The 24,388-nt window shown below is 38.0% G+C and overlaps 1 protein-coding gene across 1 annotated transcript in view; it reads right to left on the reverse strand.

Moving 5' to 3' along the window:
- Window positions 1–818: 818 nt before the first annotated feature.
- The window catches only part of LOC137010544 (neurotrophin receptor-interacting factor homolog), a 32,300-nt gene continuing 8,730 nt past the window's right edge, over window positions 819–24,388 (reverse strand). The window contains exons 2-3 of the mRNA XM_067372616.1: window positions 924–2,225; window positions 819–829 (exon numbers count right to left, since the gene is read on the reverse strand). Of these exons, the coding sequence (XP_067228717.1) occupies window positions 819–829; window positions 924–1,863 (951 nt within the window). The 5' untranslated portion in view covers window positions 1,864–2,225. The remainder of the gene's footprint in view (window positions 830–923; window positions 2,226–24,388) is intronic.

Here is a 24,388-nt window from a genome sequence, read left to right on the forward strand (position 1 = left end):
GCGCACCACCTGCGCACATTCTCGTGAATGCCCGGCCAAAAGAATCGGGTCATGAGACGATTTAGTGTTGCCGTTTGTCCTAAATGCCCAGCCATCGGATTAGAATGAGCCGCGTGGAAAAGCATTTCCCTGCGGCTCCTTGGAACTAATAATTGGGTCGTATCTTCTTTTGTCTGAGTGTCCTGGGTCACTCGATACAACCTATCTTTTATGATCGCAAAATACGGATAAGAAAGTGGACGCCCAGGCTGGAGAGGCTGACCATCGATGGTGCTGACCTTTTCAAACGCGTTTTTTAGCGTCTCATTGTGAGACTGTTCCAGGGGAAAGTCATCGCGATCCGAAAGAATAAGTCTTCCAATTTCGCTCTGTTCCCCTGAAGCCGAACTCACCGGTCCCTGATCAGTCTCTCCCGCCAGCACTCGCACCTCCTTATCCCGCGATTTTTCCCCCCAAGAGGCATCCGAGCATAAATAATTTATTAAATGCAGGCCAATTCGTCCCCAAAATTATCGGATGCCGGAGGTGCGGATTAACTGCCACCTCCACACTATGCTTTTGACCCCTAAATTGAATAATGACGGGCACTAACGGATATTTCACCACATCCCCATGCACACACCTCACCTTAACCAAGCGGCCTGTATCCAATGCCCCGGACGAAATCAGGCTTTGATGCACCGAGGTTTGGTTACATCCTGAGTCCACCAAAGCCTGATAGGTACCCCCCTTGACACTCACAGGTATTTGGTACTCGCCAGCTTGACCGGGGGCAGCCTGCGGATCGTCCGGGACCCGGATCAACGTCCCAACCTCCATCACTGGACACCTGTCCACAAAGTGCTCCGGGTCCCCGCAACGCCAACAGGCCGGCCCAGACCTGCCCGCCGCTCTTGTGGCAGGGAGCGGGTTAAATGGTTGACGCGAAGAGAGGGGAGAAGCAGGAGCGGAGTCCGGCCCGGCAGCAGGGAGTCCCGCCCCCCTGGGCGGGGCTCTTGGTCCATAATACGGGCCCTGTTCCGTTCCGCCCCGTCCCCGGGGCGGAACACGTGGTGGGCCGGGCGGACGAGACCTGGGTAGAGGGACAGGTTTAGAGAGAGAGGGGGAATTAAAAGAAGGAGAGAGAGAGGCGGATGGTAGGGGTTCGCCGACCCCTTGGCACGCCACCATGTGGTCCTCCGCCAGTTCGATGGCTGAGTCCAGCGACGTGGGGCGGTGGCACTGGACCCACTCGGCTGTTTTCTTGGGGAGCCGAGTGATAAACTGCTCCAGTACCACGCGATCGATAATCCGGTCCACGTCGCTTCCCTCAGCCAGTAGCCATTTGCGGCACGAGTCCCGGAGCTGTTGGGCCAACACGAAGGGCCGGCCGGACTCACCCAGGTCCAGGGAGCGGAAGCGTTGACGATGTTGCTCTGGGGTCCGGCCGACCCGCTGAACGATGGCCCGCCGAAGGTCGTCAAAGACCAGGAGGTTCTCTGCTGGCAGCTGCTGCGCCGCCACCTGCGATTCCCCCGAGAGGAGGGGGACCAGCCTCATGGCCCATTGGTCCCGCGGCCAGCCACTTGCCTCGGCTGACCGCTCAAATAAGTCGAGGAAGGCCTCGGGGTCGTCCGACGGCCCCATTTTGTTCAACGGCAGGTGGGTAGGCGCGGCCGGCTGCCCGATGGTCTCCTGGTGAACCTCCCGGTCAATCCAGCTCCGGAACCTCTCGCGGTCCTCCTGCTGGGCCTGCACGATGGCTTGGAAGCGACGTTCTTGGTCGGTGCGCAGGTCCAGCAGGGCTCGATGTTGTTCCTGATGCAGGACCGCGAGGGACGCGATGACTTCCGCAAATGTCGATGGGGAGGACGAAGATTGCATGGCAGCGGCCACCCAGCTTCCTTCCCGGGTTTCGGCACCAGTGTAATACAACTAATGTTCTTATGTGTAGGAAGGAAGGGGACAGGGTCGGCGTTCAACTGCTGACTGAGTTTTATTTCAAGAATTAGAAACGCCCAACAAAAACTGTGCAAGGCACAACAGCAAATAAAATAATCCACAAAGGGCTTCACTCCAGTCACGGCATATACAATCCACAAAGGGCTTCACTCCTGGTCACGGCTGTACAATCCACAATGGGCTTCACTCCAGTTAGTCGTGCACCAGCTGCTCAGTCAGCAGTTCCCCTCTCTCTCGCCGACTCCTGCTTCTCGCGGCGTTTTAACCTGTCTCCGCGCCAATTACTGAAATGAGAAACAGGTGTTCGTGATTTACATTTAACTCGCTCACTCACCAAAGATCTCCCGATGCTCTCTCCCGCCGCAGACCTCGCTGAACCACGCCCCCCTCGCCACAGTCAGTTTTTGGCTCCCAGAACATTCTAACGTTAATCTAACGTTATTCTAATGTTAATTTAACATTGCCAGAACATTAGTTTTTGGTTCGTATAATGTTATTTTAAGTTTCTCATATTGTTATTATAACGTTTCCAGAATGTTAGTTTTTGGTTCCCAGGACATTATTCTAACGTTTCCAGAATGTTAGTTTTTGGTTCCCAGAACATAAATCTAACGTTAATCTAATGTTATTCTAATGTTAATCTAACATTCTCAGAATGTTAGTTTTTGAATGGTATAACGTTATTTTCATGTTCTCATAAAGTTATTATAACGTTTTCAGAACGTCGGTTTTTGGTTTGTATATCTCAACGTTATTCTAACATTTCCAGAGTGTTAGTTTTTGGTTCTCAGTACATTATTATAACATTCTCAAAACGTTACTCTAACATTCCCAGAACGTTAGTTTTTTGTTTGTATAATGTTATTATGATGTTCTCAGAATGTTATTATAACATTTCACAAGTTTATACTTAATCAGATAGATAATAGTATGCGTATCGGATAGTAATAGTGTGCGTATTTGGCGTGCTGTCCGAGGAGAGGGCTCAGAGCTCTGTATTTGGCATGAAGCCAGAGTACTTCCCCCATATTTCTGGTTTAGGAAAGTAACCAGGTGAGTGTGAGGAGACGGGGTGGTGGAGGGATGCTGAAAACGGTCAAAAAAACATAGGTGAGTCAACTGCCTTTATATATAGGTCTCCACTCATGCTGATTGGGTAGATATGTCGATTGCTGACTGATGACTGCTGGTTGAAGTGATGTGATGATTAGTTAGGTCATTTGAATGTGTTCCTCCCGAACTTTGTTAATAAAACATCATTTCCAGAACGTTATGTTTTGTTTCCCAGAACGTTATTCTAACGTTATTCTGACATTCCCAGAACATTTTTTTTTTTGGTTCCCTGAACGTTATTCTAACATTAATCTAATGTTCCCAGAACTACTGTTTGCCAGCTGTTTGTCAGTCTCTGTTAACGTTCTGGGAACATTAGAATAATGATCTGGGAACCAAAAACTAACGTTCTAGGAATGTTAGAGTAACATTATACAAACCAAAAAATTATGTTCTGCGAACGTTAGACTGGCGTTAGAATAACGTTCTGGGAACCAAAAACTAACAATCTGGAAATGTTAGATTAACATTAGAATAACATTCAGGTAACCAAAAACTAACATTCTAGAAACTTTATAATAATGTTATGGGAACATTAGAATAACGTTATACAAACCAAAAACTAACGCACTGGTAACAATGCCCATTTGCTTTGACGTGTTCATGACCTGTTTAATCTTTATCTCACTCTTCACTTTTAAGTCATGGACATTTAAAGTGCTGCTCAGGGACCTGTCTTTTTTTTTTTTTTCTTCCAATTTAAGCTGTGAAATACCTGGGGTGATGTGAATTATTCTAGCCCACCCATCATACACTTTCTGCATTCACCACTGCCCCCAAAGAAATTTACCATTCAGTTTAGACATATTCCCACTATCAAAAAGAAACTGTTGGTGCCCAAATGAATCAATGTCAATCTGAAAGTTTGTACAGCCAACTTGCAGTAACTGAAAGAGAGTGTCATCTGTCAGCCTGTTTCTCTCTTTTGATTTGATGTGCTTTATTGTTAAGAAACTACTTTCACAGATATAAGAGATGCCAAACATGCTGAGCATTAAGTGCAAAATCTTTGAGGAGGGAAATCGGGACTCGTTTTCCAAAATTCAAACACCCTCTTGTTGCGCCTTGCCTGAAAGAAGAGTTCTAGCTGCATCACTGACAGCCACGGTCAGAGGGTCTGCGAAGAAGTTTATGCGAGGCTGCATGATGTGAAAGTCCTGGAAGCAAATTTTGAATTGCTCTTGTAGACTCTCAATTTCTTTTCTATACTTGGCAAAAAACTTCTCACATTCATTAGCATATTTGTGCATCTCCTCGCAGGCAGGGAAGTGTGTCAAATTTACCGGATTAGACAAAAATCCGTTGTGAAAAAGGTTACGTTTTGTATTATGATGTATTATGCAGTGCAGTACTGGACAGTTAATGCCACTCTTCTGAAGTCCAGCGAATCCAGATTTTGTTGTTTGTAACGATGTATTTTACCTTTTAAATCTGAGATGAGAGCAATTCTAGCATCACCGGTGTATCTTTCATACTTCTCTTTATGAGCAGCTGTGTAATGGCGGTTTACCTTGATTACAGATTTTGTTTCCAAACAAACCAAACACATGGATGCCCCCTTGAACTCAGTAAAAAGATAATCTGTTTCCCATCTTAACTAAAAAACATGATTTTCATTGTCAATTTTTATTTTCTTTTTGCTCATTTTGGTTCACATTAGCGTGCACATCCTACTATGCTTTTATTACTATGGTGATTGGCAGGAACTAGCGCCCTCCTGGTTGGGGTTAGAATTAACATCCTAATCTGAAAGCAATCTTTTCATTTTTCAAATATATTCAAACTGATCACGATCAGCAGACCGTATTTAAAGATACTGCTGGCCGCCAGTTGCCCATCCATGATATATACACTCACTGGCCACTTTATTAGATATGCCTGTTCAAATATCTAATTAGCCAATCACAAGCCTACAGGACAATCTGCAGAAGTTCAAACTGAGCATCAGAATGGGGAAGAAAGGTGATTTAAGTGACTTTGAAAGTGGCATGATTGTTGGTGCCAGTCTGGTTGATTAATTAGGATTTTTAGTATATATGTACGTTCAAAAGCTTGGGACACTGAAGACTGTACTAATGGCTGCTGTTGTAATTCAGCTTTGCCATCACAGGAATAAATTACATTTTAAAATATATTAAAATAGAAAAAAATATTATTTTAAATTTAAATTATTTAAAAAAAAAAAATTATATGACTATTTTCACTTTATTTTTAATCAAATAATAAAATGTAACACTATAAGGTACAATAGTTAATGCATTAACTAACATATAGCAATACATTTGTTACAGTATTTATTCATCTTTGTTAACATTAGTTAATAAACACAAACCTGTCCATTGTTAGTTCATGTTAGTTCAGGTCAATTACATAATAGTTACAAATACATATATTTTTTTAAATAATGTTTTAATAAATGTTGAACTTAGCATTAACTAAGATTAATAGATGCTTTAGAAGTATTTTTCATGTTAATGTAGTTAACTTATTGTAAAGTATTACCAAAAAAAATCTAACTGATGAACAAAAGTGTGTATACAAATAATATATTTTTTGTCAGAACTGACATTTTTTGGAATGAGACTGTATTACGAGAGATGTCACTGTGTTAGCATAAAAATATATCCACTTTCATCACACTGAAAATCCAAGGCTGGCTCAAACTAAACTCAAGCTTTCCCAGGTAGCCACTTAAACCTGCTTCATGATAATGTGTTTGAATATACACCTAGAGTTTTACCCTGCACTCTAACTGAAATGAGCCTCTATTTCAGGTTGATTATGTCTCTTCTCTTGATATATGCAGAATCTTCCCATGTAGTCACCGTATGGCCATTGAGCAGGGATGCCCTCCACATTAGAAGTAATTCACACTTCAACTTCAGTCAAGCACCATCAGCAGCTAAACCCTGGATTGCCTGTGAATAAAATCATAGTCATGACAGCTGTGCAAAATGTCGCCTCAGAAATGTTAAGCGGTATTCATAATTCTTTCTACCAAGTGCAATGCTTACAGATTTGGTGAATATGTTTAACTCAGCTCTGTAAACTGTCAGCAGCTGGACTGCAACAGATCCACAAAGTATTATATATATATAATATCCCTCACTGTGACTTAATCTAGGTTCATTCATTTAAGGTAACATGGTATTTTTTCCAACATAATCTTCTGGCCTTTTGTTTAACCACAGTCTCTGGGAGAAGGTCGTAATATATAAATCTGATAGTTCCTGAGAGGCTCTTATCACTGGCATTTTTGAGCTAAAAACCGGAGCTATAAATGCCATGTGAATCACTCGGGAGAAGCTGGAAAATACATTTATATTATATTATATTATATTATATTATATTATATTATATTATATTATATTATATTATATTATATTATATTATGTTATATTATATTATATTATATTATGTTATATTATATTATATTATGTTATATTATATTATGTTATATTATATTATATTATATTATATTATATTATATTATATTATATTATTCATAAAAAATCCACAAATACTGTCAATAAAGAAAGGTCCAGGATGGTTTTGTTTTAGCCTTTACCAGCAAGAACTCACTGGGCAATACTAACCATCCAAACCTTGACTCTTTGGTTTCCACTTCACCAAAGAGCATATTGCATTAAATGATATGTTGCATGTAAAAGTGCTCTAAACAAGTGAGATAAAGCGACTAGAAGAGTCTAACATGAAGTATACCTATTTAGAATCAAATGCTCTCTTCAGAAGCAACTGTTGATGTTATTTCCCAGGTATAGTTGTTTCAGGGAGTATCACACACTGTCATTAACACTAATGGAGCTGTCACACTGACTGCCAAAGTGGCCCTGGAGTCAGTAGGCTGTTCAATGCATAGCTCTAAGGCCTGTCTGACTTTTATTGTCTATTTTGTTGCTGACATACAATTACTTACCGACTTCCCGTCAAGAGATGTGTACATGTTTACAGAATTGCGTCTGTGGTGTCACAATGGCATCAATAATCTATAGAGTTGCTTTCTTCCTCCCAAAAGCTACAACAGCTTGGTTTCTCTTACAGTATGTTGGATTTGCCAACCCTTTTTTTCAGCCTTTCCTTTAACACATGCAGACAAACTTCTTTATTTCTTTACATTTCCTACCTTCTGGCACTAAACTAATTTCAGCCTCAATGCAGACCAAATTGATTTATGTCAACAATATGGATGGGGATTCTCCAATCATAATCCTGCCCTCTTTCTGGGGAAAACGCAAGGTTTCCCTTATTCGAGGAAGTCTTGTAACAGATTTGATTCATAACTTGGCTCATCTGATTTGCCAGCATGCACTCATTTATCTCCCTTTATTAATATGATGACAGAGATATGGCCAGTTTGACACTGAAATATTTAAATAAGATGAATATACCAGCAACTTATAGTGATTTCAACATTATTCAGCTAGAAACAATATCGCTCCCATGGAGGCCTGCTGAAATGAGCTAAAATGAATGTCTCATGTTTTTTGTTTTTGTACCAACATATGTTTTTCTGTTCTGAAGAACGTCTGTGAAATAACCTTGTCACTGATCACACTAAGCTCTTCATCTAGAAACCAATGTTAGTGATCAAAGTATTATGTGCTTTTGCTGTGAATTTGTATGTTGGCATCATCAACATACCCCATTAAGTGTCAACAAAAGGTCAAACTTTTCTTTTTTTTTTTTTTTTTGTCTGGGCAATAATCAATAGTTCAATCCAAAAGGTTCAATAGCTTATTTGTAGCCTAGAGTTTAATGTATGGGCCTGTACAGAAATTGAAATATTCAGCGAAGTAAAACATGTAACAATTAGCCCCCGTCTCCTCTATATGAGGTAAAGGTGTGTAAGAACATAAATTCTCAATGCTTTAAATCATTGTAAGGATGTAGAGATTTTAAATTAGCCAGTATAATAAATATACCTGATAAGATATGCTCAGTTTCTCAGTCTCAAGACACAATAATTATAATGATATTTAAATTTTTTTGACAGATTTTTTCGATCATGCCTTCAGGGATATCTAGCCTCCCATCCGTTTCAGCAACAGTGAAAAAAAAAATTTTTTTTGCTAATTTATTTCAGGAATGTCTCCAGGGAGATCTGAAAATGACTACATTTCCTCTTTGCTACCAAAGGCTCTGTGTATTGGAAAGTCATCCATTTCAATGGCTTTATTTTCCCAGTGTTAACTCAGGCCATCCGTATGCAGAAAAACACTCTGTGAAATAAATGTCACACTTTAATGAAAGATAAAGGCTTAAAGTAGTGAAACAATAAGATCCATCATTGTGACAGATGAGAGACAGAGAGATTAACATTCTTCGCCAAGAGATTACATCACAATGAATGAACCCACAGTGGTGTTTTTTTTCTTCTGCCACACAATAAAATGTGAGTAGGGACCAGCACATATAGAAAAAGAGTTTAGGCCAGGTTCCATCACATAGCAGACATTGATTTGTGGTGAGTTCAATACTGTTATCATTTTGCTCTGTTTAATCTCGGTCTGGAGTGGCCGATAGCCATCTGAAACATTTTCAAACAAATCCGAATGCATCCTCTCATCGCTATGGATATTTCCCAAGGTCATCGTTCCTCAGACACCACCCGGCATTTCCGAAAACACCTGCTGTTGAAAATATTAATGCAGCCACACTATAATAAAAGTATTCAAATCTGCTGGCTGTCCATTCTTATTCAGTAGTAATGGGTTTGACTTGTTATCTTTGTGAAACCATACCACCTGATCCAATTACTCGCAGAGACCCTGCTATTCCTTTTTATCCAACCGCATTGTGAAAGACTAAACCCAACGTTTAAAAAAAATCAGTGGGTACGGAAAGCATTCAGACACCCTTCAATTTTTCACTCTTTGTTATATTGCAGCCATTTGCTAAAATCATTTAAGTTCATTTTTTTTCCCTCATTAATGTACACACAGCAACCCATATTGACAGAAAAACACAGAAAAACTGAAATATCACATGGTCCTAAGCATTCAGACCCTTTGCTCAGTATTAAGTAGAAGCACCCTTTTGATCTAATACAGCCATGAGTCTTTTTGGAAAAGATGCAACAAGTTTTTCACACCTGGATTTGGGGATCCTCTGCCATTTCTCCTTGCAGATCCTCTCCAGTTCTGTCAGGTTGGATGGTAAACGTTGGTGGACAGCCATTTTTAGGTCTCTCCAGAGATGCTCAATTGGGTTTAAGTCAGGGCTCTGGCTGGGCCATTCAAGAACAGTCACAGAGTTGTTGTGAAGCCACTCCTTCATTATTTTAGCTGTGTGCTTAGGGTCATTGTCTTGTTGGAAGGTAAACCTTCGGCCCAGTCTGAGGTCCTGAGCACTCTGGAGAAGGTTTTCATCCAGGATATCCCTGTACTTGGCCGCATTCATCTTTCCCTCGATTGCAACCAGTCGTCCTGTCCCTGCAGCTGAAAAACACCCCCACAGCATGATGCTGCCACCACCATGCTTCACTGTTGGGACTGTATTGGACAGGTGATGAGCAGTGCCTGGTTTTCTCCACACATACCGCCACAATTCTGTCTCTGAGCTCTTCAGACAGTTCCTTTGACCTCATGATTCTCATTTGCTCTGACATGCACTGTGAGCTGTAAGGTCTTATATAGACAGGTGTGTGGCTTTCCTAATCAAGTCCAATCAGTATAATCAAACACAGCTGGACTCTTATGTAGGTGTAGAACCATCTCAAGTATGAGCAAAAGAAATGGACAGCACCTGAGTTAAATTTATGAATGTCACAGCAAAGGGTCTGAATACTTAGGACCATGTGATATTTCAGTCTTTATTTTTTAATAAATCTGCAAAAATGTCGACAATTCTGTGTTTTTCTGTCAATATGGGGTGCTGTGTGTACATTAATGAGGGAAAAAAAATTAACTTAAATGATTTTAGCAAATGGCAGCAATATAACAAAGAGTGAAAAAATTAAAGGGGGTCTGAATACTTTCCGTACCCACTGTGTATGTGTATATATATATATATATATATATATATATATATATATATATATATATATATATATATATATATATATATATATATATATATATATATACACAGCAGTCTGAGAGCAAGATATAGCACGGACGACGGCGACCACAACAATCCTAATATTCTCACTGCATCATCTGGACTATAAATGATACTTGTGGGAATAAATTGGATTTCAGCTCTGCTTACACAAACGAGAAATAATTTATTGCTATTGCACATAGTTTCCACAATTTACATAGTTTGTGTAGACATTACGTCAGATACATAATGTCTGTCTAGCCTTAACTTTATTATAAGCAACAACAACAACAAAAAAACATGCAGAGGGCATAAATCAGCACACAAGGTTGTGATCAAATATACAACACTTCCTGAAATAGTCTGTTTATCTAAGCAAGCTTCTGCTGCCCTCGGAGGTAAAGCCTGGCACTTAAATCATCAGATATAGGCCCATATGTATATTATGTAACTGATGTTATGGTCTCAAAATTGACTTTATTCTGTGACTCGAACCGCTAAAGCCCATATGCTTACTCAGCATGGATGAGTCATGATTCTTCAACCTCCATTATCATGAAAAGAGGATTTGCTGTTGCATGTGTTGGATGTGTATTTCATTCCATGCACTGCTAGGCACTTTTCACAAAGATTTTTTCTTTAGACAAATGGTCAGTTAATGGGGTGCTTAACCTTCAGAAAATGACTGTCAACCTCAGGAGGTTAAACTAAATATTAGATGTTTTATCTTCTATTAATTTTAAAGGCAAAATATGTAAGATTTTTGGATTCAAATATCCAAAAAACACTAGAACAAAGTTATATATTTTGACTTGTGTACTTACATTGTCCCAAATGTTTCCAAGAATGTTTAAACCAGGACACGGACCGTGTCCATGTGTCGCCTATTAATGTCATCATACCCACATTTTGGTTTTATTTTGTAGAAACCATGGAATCTCCAAAGATGCTTTAATATATTATGTGTTTTATTAGACAAGGGAACATCTGTTTGGATGGATACATTCATCGACAGAAAACTAATTATGTTATATAGCTCAACACAGTAAGTCCTATTGTTTAAATCTCGTTTTCTTGATTTACCACTAGTACCATATTTTACCATGCCTAATATCGATCTAGGTTACTGCAGCGTCTGTGAAGTGTCTCATAGTAGTCGCGGAGAGAACACAGAGTAGCATTATAACAACTCTCAACACACAAATGTATCTAATTTGCTAAAACAGTGATGCTTTACCCCCTGTACGCTTGACCAGAAGTGGAAACGGCGACTGCAGCATAATAAAAGTTCTGCTGCTCTCGAGGCGTGTGTCGTGCTCGTCTCTCATTAGCAATTGCTTCAGCAGCCTCATTTCTGCTCGCACAGCACTTGTTCCAGCTCAGCTTCATACTACAGTAATGCTAATAATCTCATCCACAAACATGATTTCTGCCCAAATCCCATCCGTATTCTTTTCCACCGGCTGTAGACGTGAATACAACATCTCCCATGCGCAAAATTTTGCAACGTTTTGAATATGCGACCTTTAGAGGCAAAAAATTACATATTGTGCCTTTAAATGTTTGTCACACTGGCAACACTGTTATCCAAATTTGTGACTAAATGCAGCCTAAATGTGGTCTTCATCTGGTTACCTGGTTGATCCAAACTGATCTCAAGTGTGAATAGAAGTATCAATACTTGCAATACCGACATTATAGATAAAGGATCTATCTTCATATGAAAATATTGAGACTAAATGTTTTAATTAGTCATTTTATTACTTAGTTAGCATGAACATTATTGTGTAAAATAAACTTAGACATCTCTCATTCAAACAGGAAAGTGGATAGAGTGATGACAGGGAAACATCTGGAGTTATTTCTCATAAATAAAGGCAAAGTTAAATGAGATTTATTATTATGGTTTTATGAGATGTGGAGATTGTGTTAACTGACACTGAAAGTCATTGTTGTTAATGATAAACAATAACAGTAGTCTGATAATTTGCAGTTAATTAAATGTTGTTATAATTAGTCATTTTATCCTCAATTTAACAAATACTCTTGATTAGTAATTCAAGAGATGCAATTAAACAAATACTAAGTAAAATGTATTTCTTTTATGTAGTAGACCCAACATTAATTTGGCGATTCATTGTTTAAATACTGTATATTTATGATTAGAAATTTTAATATTAGGTGTGGTTAACTGTAATTATTCTCAGAAACAGATATCAATAGTTAGTTAAAACTATTTAATCCCTTGTTTAAAAATGCTAGGTTAATTTTATGTTTCATAGTTTACCAAACATTTTATATATAGCATCTGGAGTTTTAGGAAAGCCTTTAACCTCTTGAACTGCTTATTTAAATCAGTGCCGGCTCCAGCCAGTCTAATTTTAATGGGACAGTTGTCGCTTTTGTTGCTGTGACAATGCTAAACATCAACACCATGATGCTCCTACTGACTTCCAAATATATCTTTATCAACTCAGATCAAATCCAACCCACTCTAGGCACCAAGTTCCTGTAGCCAGAGGATCGCCGACACTCATGTAACGCACACACACATAGAGACTTTCTCTGCATTTAACTCAAATGTCAACTATTCCAAAATGTACACTATGTATCCCTGTGTGTATGCATGTCCCCATATTATATAAGCTTAGTTACAACTTTTTAATTGTGTTAGTTAAACCCTAAATGTTAATATTCAAGTTTAAGAATGTATCTCTGCTTTAATGTCTTCCACTCATATACTTCTTGGATTCAAAATGTTCCTCTCCGAATGTCTAAACCAACTAATACTTGTTATATGTTACAATAAAATGCATTATTCTATTTTTACTATCCTTTGGAGTAAAAACTACCAATTCTAACACCATCATAAATCAGGCAAATAAGGTCATAAAAGAGACAAAGGAAGCATTCTCCCACTAAAAGTTTCTGCCTATTATTGGTCATTTCACCAAAATAGGTGTGGACTGATTTGCTTTTATAACAAATTGATACCAGCTCATCCTGACTCATGGACTTCTTTCCGACGAATTAACTCCGTTTAAAAATCCCAACAGACGCTCCAACTCAAACAGACTGAAATTCTCCGGACACGCGCATCCACCACAGCACCAAAATTACCAATGCAAGTATAGCCACTCTTTAGATGCATTTTAAAGGGAACTCCTGGTGTTAAGACTTGTATGGCTTAATATAACATAAACGATGTCTCTTACTGATATGTAGTAGAAAACTCATGAAAGTTTTATGAAAATCTTTCATGGGTTTTCTACTACATATTTCAGTAAGATAAATAATTTATGTTATTTTAAGCCATACAACTCTTAACACCAGGAGTTCCCTTTAAGCTTACATGCCCTATTAAGGTGTGATTCGTTGCTGGCTCTCAAAGGTTAACAGTTCGTAATTTTGCCATTCTTTGAGCATATCTCTCTTTCTTTCTCTCTTTACATTTGTTATCCGATATGTATTCTTTGCTTAGATTTAGATGTATGTATTCGTAGTTGTATTAAATCCTTGATTCTGATTGGTCAATAGCTGTGTTTTATTCACAGTAAAATACGTCTATGACCGCTTCACCCAACGGTTCTGTGTATGACTAAACAACATTATACTGTATATAGTATAAAGCGAGTTTATTACCAGCATTCAGATTTAGCATTTTCCTTTAGGTCAGACCTATATAATAAAAAAATCTGTTTAAATGTATCACCCTGTCCTTTTAATAGTTAAGGGGTTTTCCCGTGACTGACAGCACTAGTCAAAGCATTTGTCATTTGCGTCTTGTTCCGTGTTCACAACAATTCTGTCTTTTCAGTGTAAAAGTCTTCGCTACTGACTGACACACTCATTAAGACAGTCTGTGCCGCCATCTAATGGTGTAATAATGTAACTTTTTGTTGCTGTTCACGGTCAGGGACTATTTTTTCTCGGCGGAAGGAAGGCTTTTAGTGAAAGTTTACTTCATGAAAGTTGCATTGATACATATTTTTGGCTTTAATATTTGTATTGTGTGGTAACCATTTTATAAAAACAGCAAGGTACTCGAGGCTAGTGCTGTATTGTGAATAAGTCACTTATTCACGATACAGCACAGCCTCTCGTATCTTATTGCTTATAATTCCCTTTATGGTTGATTTATATTTATAATTGATCATAGCACGTTACAATTTAATTATATATATTTTACCCATTTTAGCTAATTTGCTACATATAAATCTCACAGAATTATTTTAAAAATATATATAAAAACATGGTATTTGTGCCTCTAATGCATTTTTAAAAAGGTCAAGGGAAAGTGTATTGTATCTGTGGAAAGTGCCACTAGCTACGATTTAGATCTAGTGAAATGTATTAAAAATAGCTGAGACAAAGATTTTGAAAAGATATAATTGTATACAGTTTGTACACATTCACTGATGGCGTTCCTCTTGTATTCATGGAGGATAAGCAGAGCTGTGCTACCCGTACAAATGAACTCTCTCTAAAAATGCCCCTTGAGGAAATAAACATGCTAAACATGATTGCATTTCAAGTGCAGTTGGTGCTATTGTTTTGGCCTCTCCTGACTGAAATTATCTAGACAGTGCTCTTCACCTTTCAAGACATTGCCCATCTAAAATCTACTGGCAGAGAGACGAGCCCTAAGGCTAACACACCATCACTAAACAAGCCAAACCTTCACTCCACTTTTGGCTGACTCTTGTCCTTTCTTCCATTTTTCCCAGCTGTGTCATCTCGACATCACAGGACTTGACATTTGCACAGGTAATATAATGAGACCTGTTCCTGTTATTGGGAAACTAATGCATTTTGAGCTTGGGCTATTTTTCACTTGACATTTACATACATTAATACCTGATTAGTTCTCATTTTCAATGCCAGCTTGCATTTTGAGCCCTTATGGAAATAGCATTTTATTTCTTGCGATGCTTTAACAACTTTTTTTTAATTACTCCAGTTCTAAATCAAATTCAACGTGTTTATTTAGAAGATTCTTGCAGGGGGAGATTAGCTTTGCCAAATTACCGATCAAGCAATCTGAACCATGATCTCTGTTTATGAGCTAGCAGCGCTTTATGCCTGACGTTTTTTTAAATTGGGGCGATAGTGATCAGATTCTTACTGTCATGCTGGCTTTTAAGAACATCAAGGCCATATCAGCTATCATATCAAGTCATATTTTTAAAAGCAATTTAATTTCAAAAGAAGTGCGTCAGCGCTGCATTTTTGTCAGATCTGTGCCAAATTCCTTCATTCTTGTGTCTTGCGAAAGGTATCATAAGGTCATGTTTGCCAAATGGTTTAAGAAAAGCACCTTCTATTGAAATCTGTCAAAGTCAGTTTTAAATGTCAGGCTCTTCAGTGACGTTTCCATTTTTCACACTTCTTCAGTAACATTGTGGAAATATTTTACCAACTGGGATCAATTAGCCTTCAAACCCTAGTACCTACAGGACTCAAGTGCACCTTCATTGATAGTTGAATACATTTTCAATAATCTCTCAGGCATCTAATCCTATCAAATGTATTAATTTCCTTCTTGCATGAGCCCAATGCGCAGATCTTTTTTAATTAGTCAGTAATTGGTGCTTAATGTGTTGTAGTAAGAGAGCCATGAGGGGACGGCAGCAGATATTCCATTGTGCATGAATGAATAATGCTATTGATCCGTCAGGCTTGTGACAGACATTCAGCTTGGGCAAGAGAGTCAGAAGCATGTCTGTATGCCAGTCGTCTGTACGTAAGCTTGGTTTGTAATCAGGTGGAATCTAATTAACCTTTTCTCCATAATGATTGCTAAAGTGACTCTCATGACAAAGGCTTTCAGCGGATACTCACAGACAACCATGTGGCCACTTTTGAACTGTGAAGGTCCCAGTGAAGTATCTGAGGGTTGTGTAACGTATATGAGCCAGTGACTGTGAAATCTCTCGGCGCTTTGAAACAGTGGTGAGTGAAAATCATTGACTTAAATGCTAATTTACTGCTACAAATGATTCATTCGCCTCACGAGCGGAGTGTAGAGACACTCTGCGGTCATCAGTCATGCTTAGTTCTTTTAGTCAGTCTGAGTTTATCTACACAAACAACTTGTAATGACATTTAATGGAATAGAAGAACGCTGGGGTAAGAGGAGTATTATTGATCCAATTCAACTGATTCACTTCACGAGTATAGATTATTGCCTGTAAACGCCTGCTTTTATTCATATTTCGCAAAAACTGGAGCAAATTCTCAAAGCCTACGATAATGATTTGAACATGAGAAGAGGATAATGATGGCCCGTGGCACATGATTTGACTACCTTTAGAGTGATTTCCTTTAATAAGAGGCAAATCTGTGTTTCTCACTTCCACTCTGTCTTGAATGAAGATGACCTGTCGAATCGCTCTGATCCTGCAGTCTGACAATATAATTTATACCTTGGAAGGGTAATTTCTTCAATGCAGTTGCGAGTTTGAAATACAAATTAGAAGCAGGCGTGCGATTAACTCCAATCACAAGCACTTGTGGAAAGCCATCTGAAGTAAAAATCCTTCCCTAGGTAATCAAACCAAATAACCTCCTACACGACACAATAGGCACCTTCTTGCTTTCGTTAACCCTAAACAGTAAAGAAATGACAGGTGAAGTCGAAATGCACTAACTAGTCATTAGCATACGCTGAGGGTGGATTTGCAAAGCCTCTCTTGTGCGCTGTTGATTCGCCTGCTCCATCTGCCCGCTTCCGTCTCAGCTGCTTTAATGGCTGTATAAAAGTATGAAAAAGAGCACAGTGACAGTTCCAAAGTAGATCCCCCACCCTTCTTTCCCCCTCAGAGCGATTAAAGAGCGAATGTGAGGTGGTGACAGCTCTGGCTTTTGATCATGTTGCCTGTCAGTGGAGTGTTGACTGGTGAGGAGTCTGGCCAGGTAGTAGTCTTATGAAGGGGCAAATCATGAGGCAAAGAGAAAAAAAGAACTGTGGCAAATCAGTGCCTTCAGTTCGGTGAGAGTAAAGACAATGGGTACTCTTTTGAGTTTTGGTTTAAGTTCAGCTGGATTTTTTTCGTTTAGCTAATATTCAGCACATTCTAACATCCGGGTTGAAAGGCAGTGTAATGCAATAAATAATGATATATATTGTTTGTCGCACGGTTTTGGAATGCCTAGTAGTTGTGTTCGGTTTCATGAATTGGAAGACATAAATCATACCTAATCCTTTCATAATATGTGACACTAAGCTGAGAAAGTAAATACAAATGAGAGGATGTAGCCAGGATGGGTGGCTGCTGGATTCAGGTACTCATTATAATATCAATGTGAAAGGAAATTCAATGTGGTAATAAAAAGTAGACAGAGAAAAATAATAGTATTCCAGAATGAATAATTGATGTGTGCTATGAAGATACTGTAATGTATTTTCAGCACCAGGTCTGCACTATGAGCCAAACTCCATCGAAAGTACAGTAAAACAAATATTTTATGTGACACTGTGGCTATTAATTGTCTTATTCTTAATAACATTTGTGTCTGCGTGGAAACAATATGTGAAAATTACTCTGAGCTATGTGAAGTGTGCATGACATGTAATGAATAATTACACATCTCATTTTGTAATATCTAGAGAAGTGACTCTGAACTGGTGGGTTGTGACCCAAAACAGTAACCCGGTAACAGGTCTCTTCTGATAGCGGACAGCAAGGGGGAAAAAATGCTGTATGCTAATAATGCAATTCAACTAATCATATGATCATGCTGGGATACAACAGCAAAATAAATTCAGAAAACATTTTTCATTTCTTTTTGTTATTGTCCATTTTCAGTTTCAATTGCCCATAATTTAGCAACTTATTTTTTTGTACAATTTTAGTTCTGTGTTGGTTGGCAAAGTTACTTTTAAAAATAATGCATTACAATGTTGTGTTTCTCCCTGAGTAAGTAACTAATTGCATTACTTTTTATGGAAAGTAATGTGTTATGTTACTTTTGCATTACTTTTTCTCATCTGGGCTGGGCTTGCTTGTTTGTTTTTTAATAACATTTTAATGTTTTTTTAATGCCATTCTGGATTGCGGAAGAATAGGACACAGGAGAAGAAAGTTTAATACTATTATGCTGAATTTAGAACTGCATACTAACATACTACTCTTACTACTTTTATATTACATAGAAAGATATGGGGAAAATTGTATTCTAGTATGCGGTTCCAAAATGCAGCATTACTTTAGAAGTAAACAAAAAAATTAAACACATGCTTATTTGTATGGTTGAACTGGATCATCAAAAGTCAGCATCAAAGACATTGGTTAATAAAGTGAGATTAAATATATAAAGTATATTTATGTTATTTAACATATTTAATATTCTGAGTTTGCATTACACTGTTGTTATTGATTTTGAGGAATACTGAGTCTGTTTTTGTGCCAGTGAGATGATGAATGCATGCTCACATTTAGTCTAGAAATGCAATAACCATCATGTTTACACAGTGCACCTTCCTTCCAATTTCTCTCAACATGTCAGTCAATAAATGAGAAAACAAAATAACTTGTTACTTATTTAAAAAAAGTAACTTAAATGTTTTGCTGTAAATTTAAAAGTGAAGAGTTACTTTACTAGTTACTTGAAAAAGTAATCCGATTACGTAACTCATGTTACCCTAACATTGTTGGTCACCACTTGATGCCCAATGTAAAATCTAGATCCTGAAGCTGAACCTATACACATAGTACAGTATAAAATTATCCATTTTCCATTTTAATAGCCCATAATTTAGCAAATTATTAGACATTTAAAGGATATATTTGTTTACTTTTTTGTACAATTTTAGTTCTGTGGTGGCCGGCAGTGCTGGGGAAACTTGCTTTTAACAAAAATGCATTACAATAATGCGTTACTCCCTGAAAAAGTAACTAATTGCATTACTTAGGTACTTTTTATGGAAAGTAATGCCTTGTATTACTTTTGCATTACTTTTTCTCATCTGAGCTGGGCTTGCTTTTTTGTTTTTTTAATAAGAAACAAAAACAAAAGATCTAATTTTGTCAAATGTTAAGGCCCTTTCACACCAAAAGTAAAAGCCTCAGGCTGAAGGAAATGCAAATTCGCGCCTGTGCAGTAGAGGACTCAAACTAACCTTTCACCTGTACTGCCCTTCTGGATTGCGGAAGAATATGATGCAGGAGAAGAAAGTTCAATACTCTCATGCTGAATTCAAAACCGCACACTAACATACTAATCTTACTATTTTTGCCATAGAAAGTGTAGTGATTTTTACTTTGTCCATTCAAGGACGCGAAAATAGGGATTGGTACTCACGTCACCGCTGAGGTTGTGATTTTTGGATCACACGTCTCTTAAGGTGTGGTTAAGAGACGTGTGAACTGACGATAAACTGTTTCTCTGAAAATAATAAGGTGGAGAACCTTATTAAGTAACAAACAAATAAACAAGAGATTATTTGTTATTAACTAACATCAGCTATATTACATCTAATGGGAATTAGGAAATTATATACTGATAATATACAACAATGCCAAGATCTCTGGAAAGAGGTTTGGTTAAGTGATATTTACGTTCCATGTGGTTGAGTCCGATGACGGTGACGTCTTCCACTGGTTGTGCTGGGTGACGATGCAGTGGGAAGAGGAGCCAGAATCTCTTTCAACAGTCTTGAACACGAAGCTCTGTGGGATGCTGATCTAAAATCTGGAACACGCAGATGAGGCCCTGGCGTAGGTGCAGAAGGTCCTTAACAATCTGGAACACGCAGACGAAGGTACCTTGAAGTGAAGGTTTGCTCTTCAAAGGGGGAAGACATTAACAGATACATTGTTCTGAGTCCCGGCTTGCGAAGCTGAGACACAACAGAGTCTCAACAGAGACACAGTTCTGAGTCTGCCCATCAAAAGGGGAAAGACACAACAGATACACCATTCTGAGTCTGTCCTGTACGGGGATAGACATTAACAGATACAACACCGTTCTGAGCCTCTGGTCCATCCAGAGAGACAAGAGTCAAGAGACAAGGTCTGAGTCTACAGCTTGTGAGGCAGCAACAGAGACAACCACATTCTAAGCCTCCAGCTTGTGAGGAAAGAGACATCAACAAACACTACATTCAGAGTTTCCGTCCAGCAAGACAGTAACGACATCTGCAACAAGGTTAAGCTCAAGAGAGCAAACGTTCACTCCAAGGTACCTTCGTCTGCGTGTTCCAGATTGTTAAGGACCTTCTGCACCTACGCCAGGGCCTCATCTGCGTGTTCCAGATTTTAGGACCCTTTGGTGCTCCAGGAGATCAGCATCCCACAGAGCTTCGCGTTCAAGAATGTTGAAAGAGATTCTGGCTCCTCTTCCCACTGCATCGTCACCCAGCACAAACAGTGGAAGACGTCACCGTCATCGGACTCAACCAAGTGGAACGTAAATATCACTTAACCAAACCTCTTTCCAGAGACCTTGGCATTGTTGTATATTATCAGTATATAATTTCCTAATTCCCATTAGATGTAATATAGCTGATGTTAGTTAATAACTAATAATCTCTCGTTTATTTGTTTGTTACATAATAAGGTTCTCCACCTTATTATTTTTAGAGAAACAGTTTGTCTTTCCATAAGATAACGTAACTCTTCCATAACCACACCCAACTTAATCACTTGTATTCTATGTATCTTATGCACTTTATTCCTTTATCATTCATGGTATTCATTTAGTAGTTGTGTTAGTTATTCTTGTTTATCTTTTTGTTAATACAATTTATTATTACACTTGTGTCTTCCTTGTGCTGATAATACAGAAGAGGCTCTACAAGTTAGCAATATCACCAATCTTTCAAATAAATCAGCTGACCACTTTACATTAATTCTAAATGAATGAAAAGCCCCTGTTGAGAGTGTTCTCATACTGCCAAGGTAAAAGACCTTGACTGGTGCCCTGAACTAGGGAAAGGGGGGGAAGTGGTCATCTGACATACTCATAACCACACCTTAAGAGACGTGTGATCCAAAATCACAACGTCAGCGGTGACATGAGTACCAATCCCCATTTTACTTCACGTCCTCGGATGGACAAAGTAAAAATCACTACAAAAGATATGGGGAAAATGGTAAGAGTAGTATACTATGCGGTTCTGAATTCATCATTACTGTAGCAGAAAGCAAAAAAATGAAACACAAATGTGATGTTTATCTTAAGTCATTTTTACTTATTTGTATGGTTGAAATGGATCATCAAAGGTCAGCAGCAAAGGTATTGGTTAATAAAGTGAGATTAAATACATAAAGTATATTTGTTAACTAACATATTTAATATTCTGAGTGAGATGATGAATGCATGCTCACGTTTAGTCTAGAATTATAATAACAATCATGTTTACACCGCGCACACAATGCCTCTGCACCTTCCTCCCAATTTCTCTCAACATGTTAGTCAATAAATGAGGGAACAAAGTAACTTGTGTTACTTATTTGAAAAAGTAACTTAAATATTCTGTTGTAAAGTGAAGCGTTACTTTACTAGTTACTTGAAAAAGTAATCTGATTACGGAACTCATGTTACCCCACCACTGTTGGCCGCCACTTGGTAAAATTTACACCCTGAAGCTGAACCTATGAAGATATATCCTATGAAAACATAAAACGTCAGGTTAGAGACCTTTTGTGCTTTCTCCATTAAAAAAAAAATCCTCATTTCCGCTCTTATTATTTTGAAGAACGCAGCCAAACAAAATTACACCTCACACAAAAGCTCAAATGTAACATGCGGGACTCCTATTCTGACTGCTTTTTCATCCTATTCATCAGGGCTTTTTAATGTGATCTGCAGAAATCAGTTATATTGTGTCTGGTATTCACATTTTCTTTCAGAGAGGTTGAGAAAACGTCCATATAAAATGGGGGAGAAAAAGTCTCCTGTCATGTCTAAACGAGCTAAAAGCATGTATTTAATTTCCTTCTGAAATGAAAGAAAGTGAGAAGTAAAAGACTGTCTCCAAAGGTCACCCATGTTTTAGCAATTTTCAGAGAGATTATAACTATGTCACTTATTGTACTAAAACTCTATTATATTACGCCATCATTGCAACACCTCATTAATCTCAAGCATTAGGCTCTCTATAAATATGAGATGTTGTGCTGTTTGAGCATCTTTACCACAGCACAAGGTACTTTACAGCTCTTGTCTGAACATGTTCCCTATAACTATCAAGGCATGAAAGAGACAATAAACCTGTGCATCACAAGTTGAATGAAGATGATAAAACACCACTGTTTAGTGTGATGGGATTTAAAAATTGCATTCTGACACAAGCCCCTTTGTACTCCGGTGGGTAATTAGAAAGTGTGCAGTACAGTCGCTCAAATTAAAAAATAAATAAATAAGAGAAGGCTAGAAGCTTGGCATGGTTCCCCAGGGTATCCATTAAAGGATGTTTTCTTGAATTGAGGTTAGGTGCATTGATCTCTGTCGAGACTGGCGAAGCTGGGAGTTAACGTTTCTGGCTGCAAGCATGACTCATTTCATACATTATTCCAATTAAATCGCTATGAATCATGGCCTCTTGGGCTGGGAATGCACCAAACTCATCACAATGGCCCCTGTCACTTTCCGCTCTCATATTCGAAAGAAAAGACAGCTGAGTATATTAAAATGAGCAGAAAGAATAATGCTTTTCCTATTCTTTTTTAAAACATCTTTGTCATCTTATCATATCTCACCACACGAAAATGTCCGCTTGGATTTCGTACAAGTATCAGTTTTGTCTTGATGGATGGTATAAGGTGTAAAACAGACATGTAATTTGTAATGTGTGATGCAACAAGGTTATTTAGCTAGTAACACTATGTGCTATGTGGTGTGTTGCTGTAACAACCCAGTCGGTTATTAGGTGAAGGACATTCAAGACACATTCTCAAGCTATTCATGGAGATATCATTCATCTTTTTTCAGTGGCACAGTTACAAATTATATAATATATATATAATTGTGTATAAATGTCTCTAAAACAACAATATGAATGCCTTGAGAAGGATTCAACCTGGTTCAAATCAATTGCATTTATGGCATGTTTTCAACACTATGCCAAATATATGCCAATTTCACAGAAAACTGCCTTGGGTAGCATTTATTTACTGCAAACCAGAGCACCTGTCCTCTGGAGATAAGTGCCAGTATGTATTTTCTTTTTTTTTTTTTTAATCCTTAAGCATTTATAAAATATGTCAGACCAGATTTTTCTATTTTCTACTGTGTAGTTTAACAAACTATTTGCCCTTTCACCCTTGTTTTTCTTATCTTTCAGTAAAATATAATAACTGAATATGGGCACGTCTCTCAGAGAGTTAGTCCATTTATAAATTCATGATCATTAGTTTAACCTGAACACTGCTGCTTAACATAGCCTGGTCTGACATCAAGCATCAATTGGATAATTTATCCAATCTAAATGATTAAAGAATGATTATACGATTGATAAATAACATAAAGCCTAGTGGATATGAAACAAAATATAAATAAACATTTGTCACCAAGCTTGTCTTCATTTAGCCAATTGTTATATATTAGTTAAAAAAGTAAACTGGATAAAATGAACACACACACACACACATGTTCGTTTTTGTGAATTGTGGGGACATTCCATAGGCGTAATGGTTTTTATACTGTACAAACCGTATTTTCTATCCCCCTACACTATCCCTACCCCTAAACTTAACTATCACAGGAAACAGTACAGTGCACACTTTTACTTTCTCACAAAAACTCATTCTGTATGATTTATAAGCCTTTTGAAAAGTGGGGACATGGGTAATGTCCTCATAAGTCACCTCTTTTTGTAATACCTATGTCATACCCATGTCATTATACACATATGTGTCCTGATATGTCACAAAAACGCGCGCACATATACAGATACAGTACAGTCCAAAAGTTTGGAACCACCAAGATTTTTAATGTTTTTAAAAGAAGTTTCGTCTGCTCACCAAGGCTACATTTATTTAATTAAAAATACAGTAAAAACAGTAATATTGTGAAATATTATTACAATTTAAAATAACTGTTTTCTATTTGAATATATTTCACAGAGTAATTTAAAGCTGAATTTTCAGCATCATTACTCCAGTCTTCAGTGTCACATGATCCTTGAGAAAATCATTCTAATATGCTGATCTGCTGCTCAAGAAACATTGAATGTGTACAATTGTACAAAATATTTGTGTACAATATTTTTTTTCAGGATTATTTGATGAATAGAAAGTTCAAAAGAACAGTGTTTATCTGAAATCTA

Source organism: Chanodichthys erythropterus, chromosome 21, assembly GCF_024489055.1.
Source record: "Chanodichthys erythropterus isolate Z2021 chromosome 21, ASM2448905v1, whole genome shotgun sequence".
NCBI lineage: Eukaryota > Metazoa > Chordata > Actinopteri > Cypriniformes > Xenocyprididae > Chanodichthys > Chanodichthys erythropterus.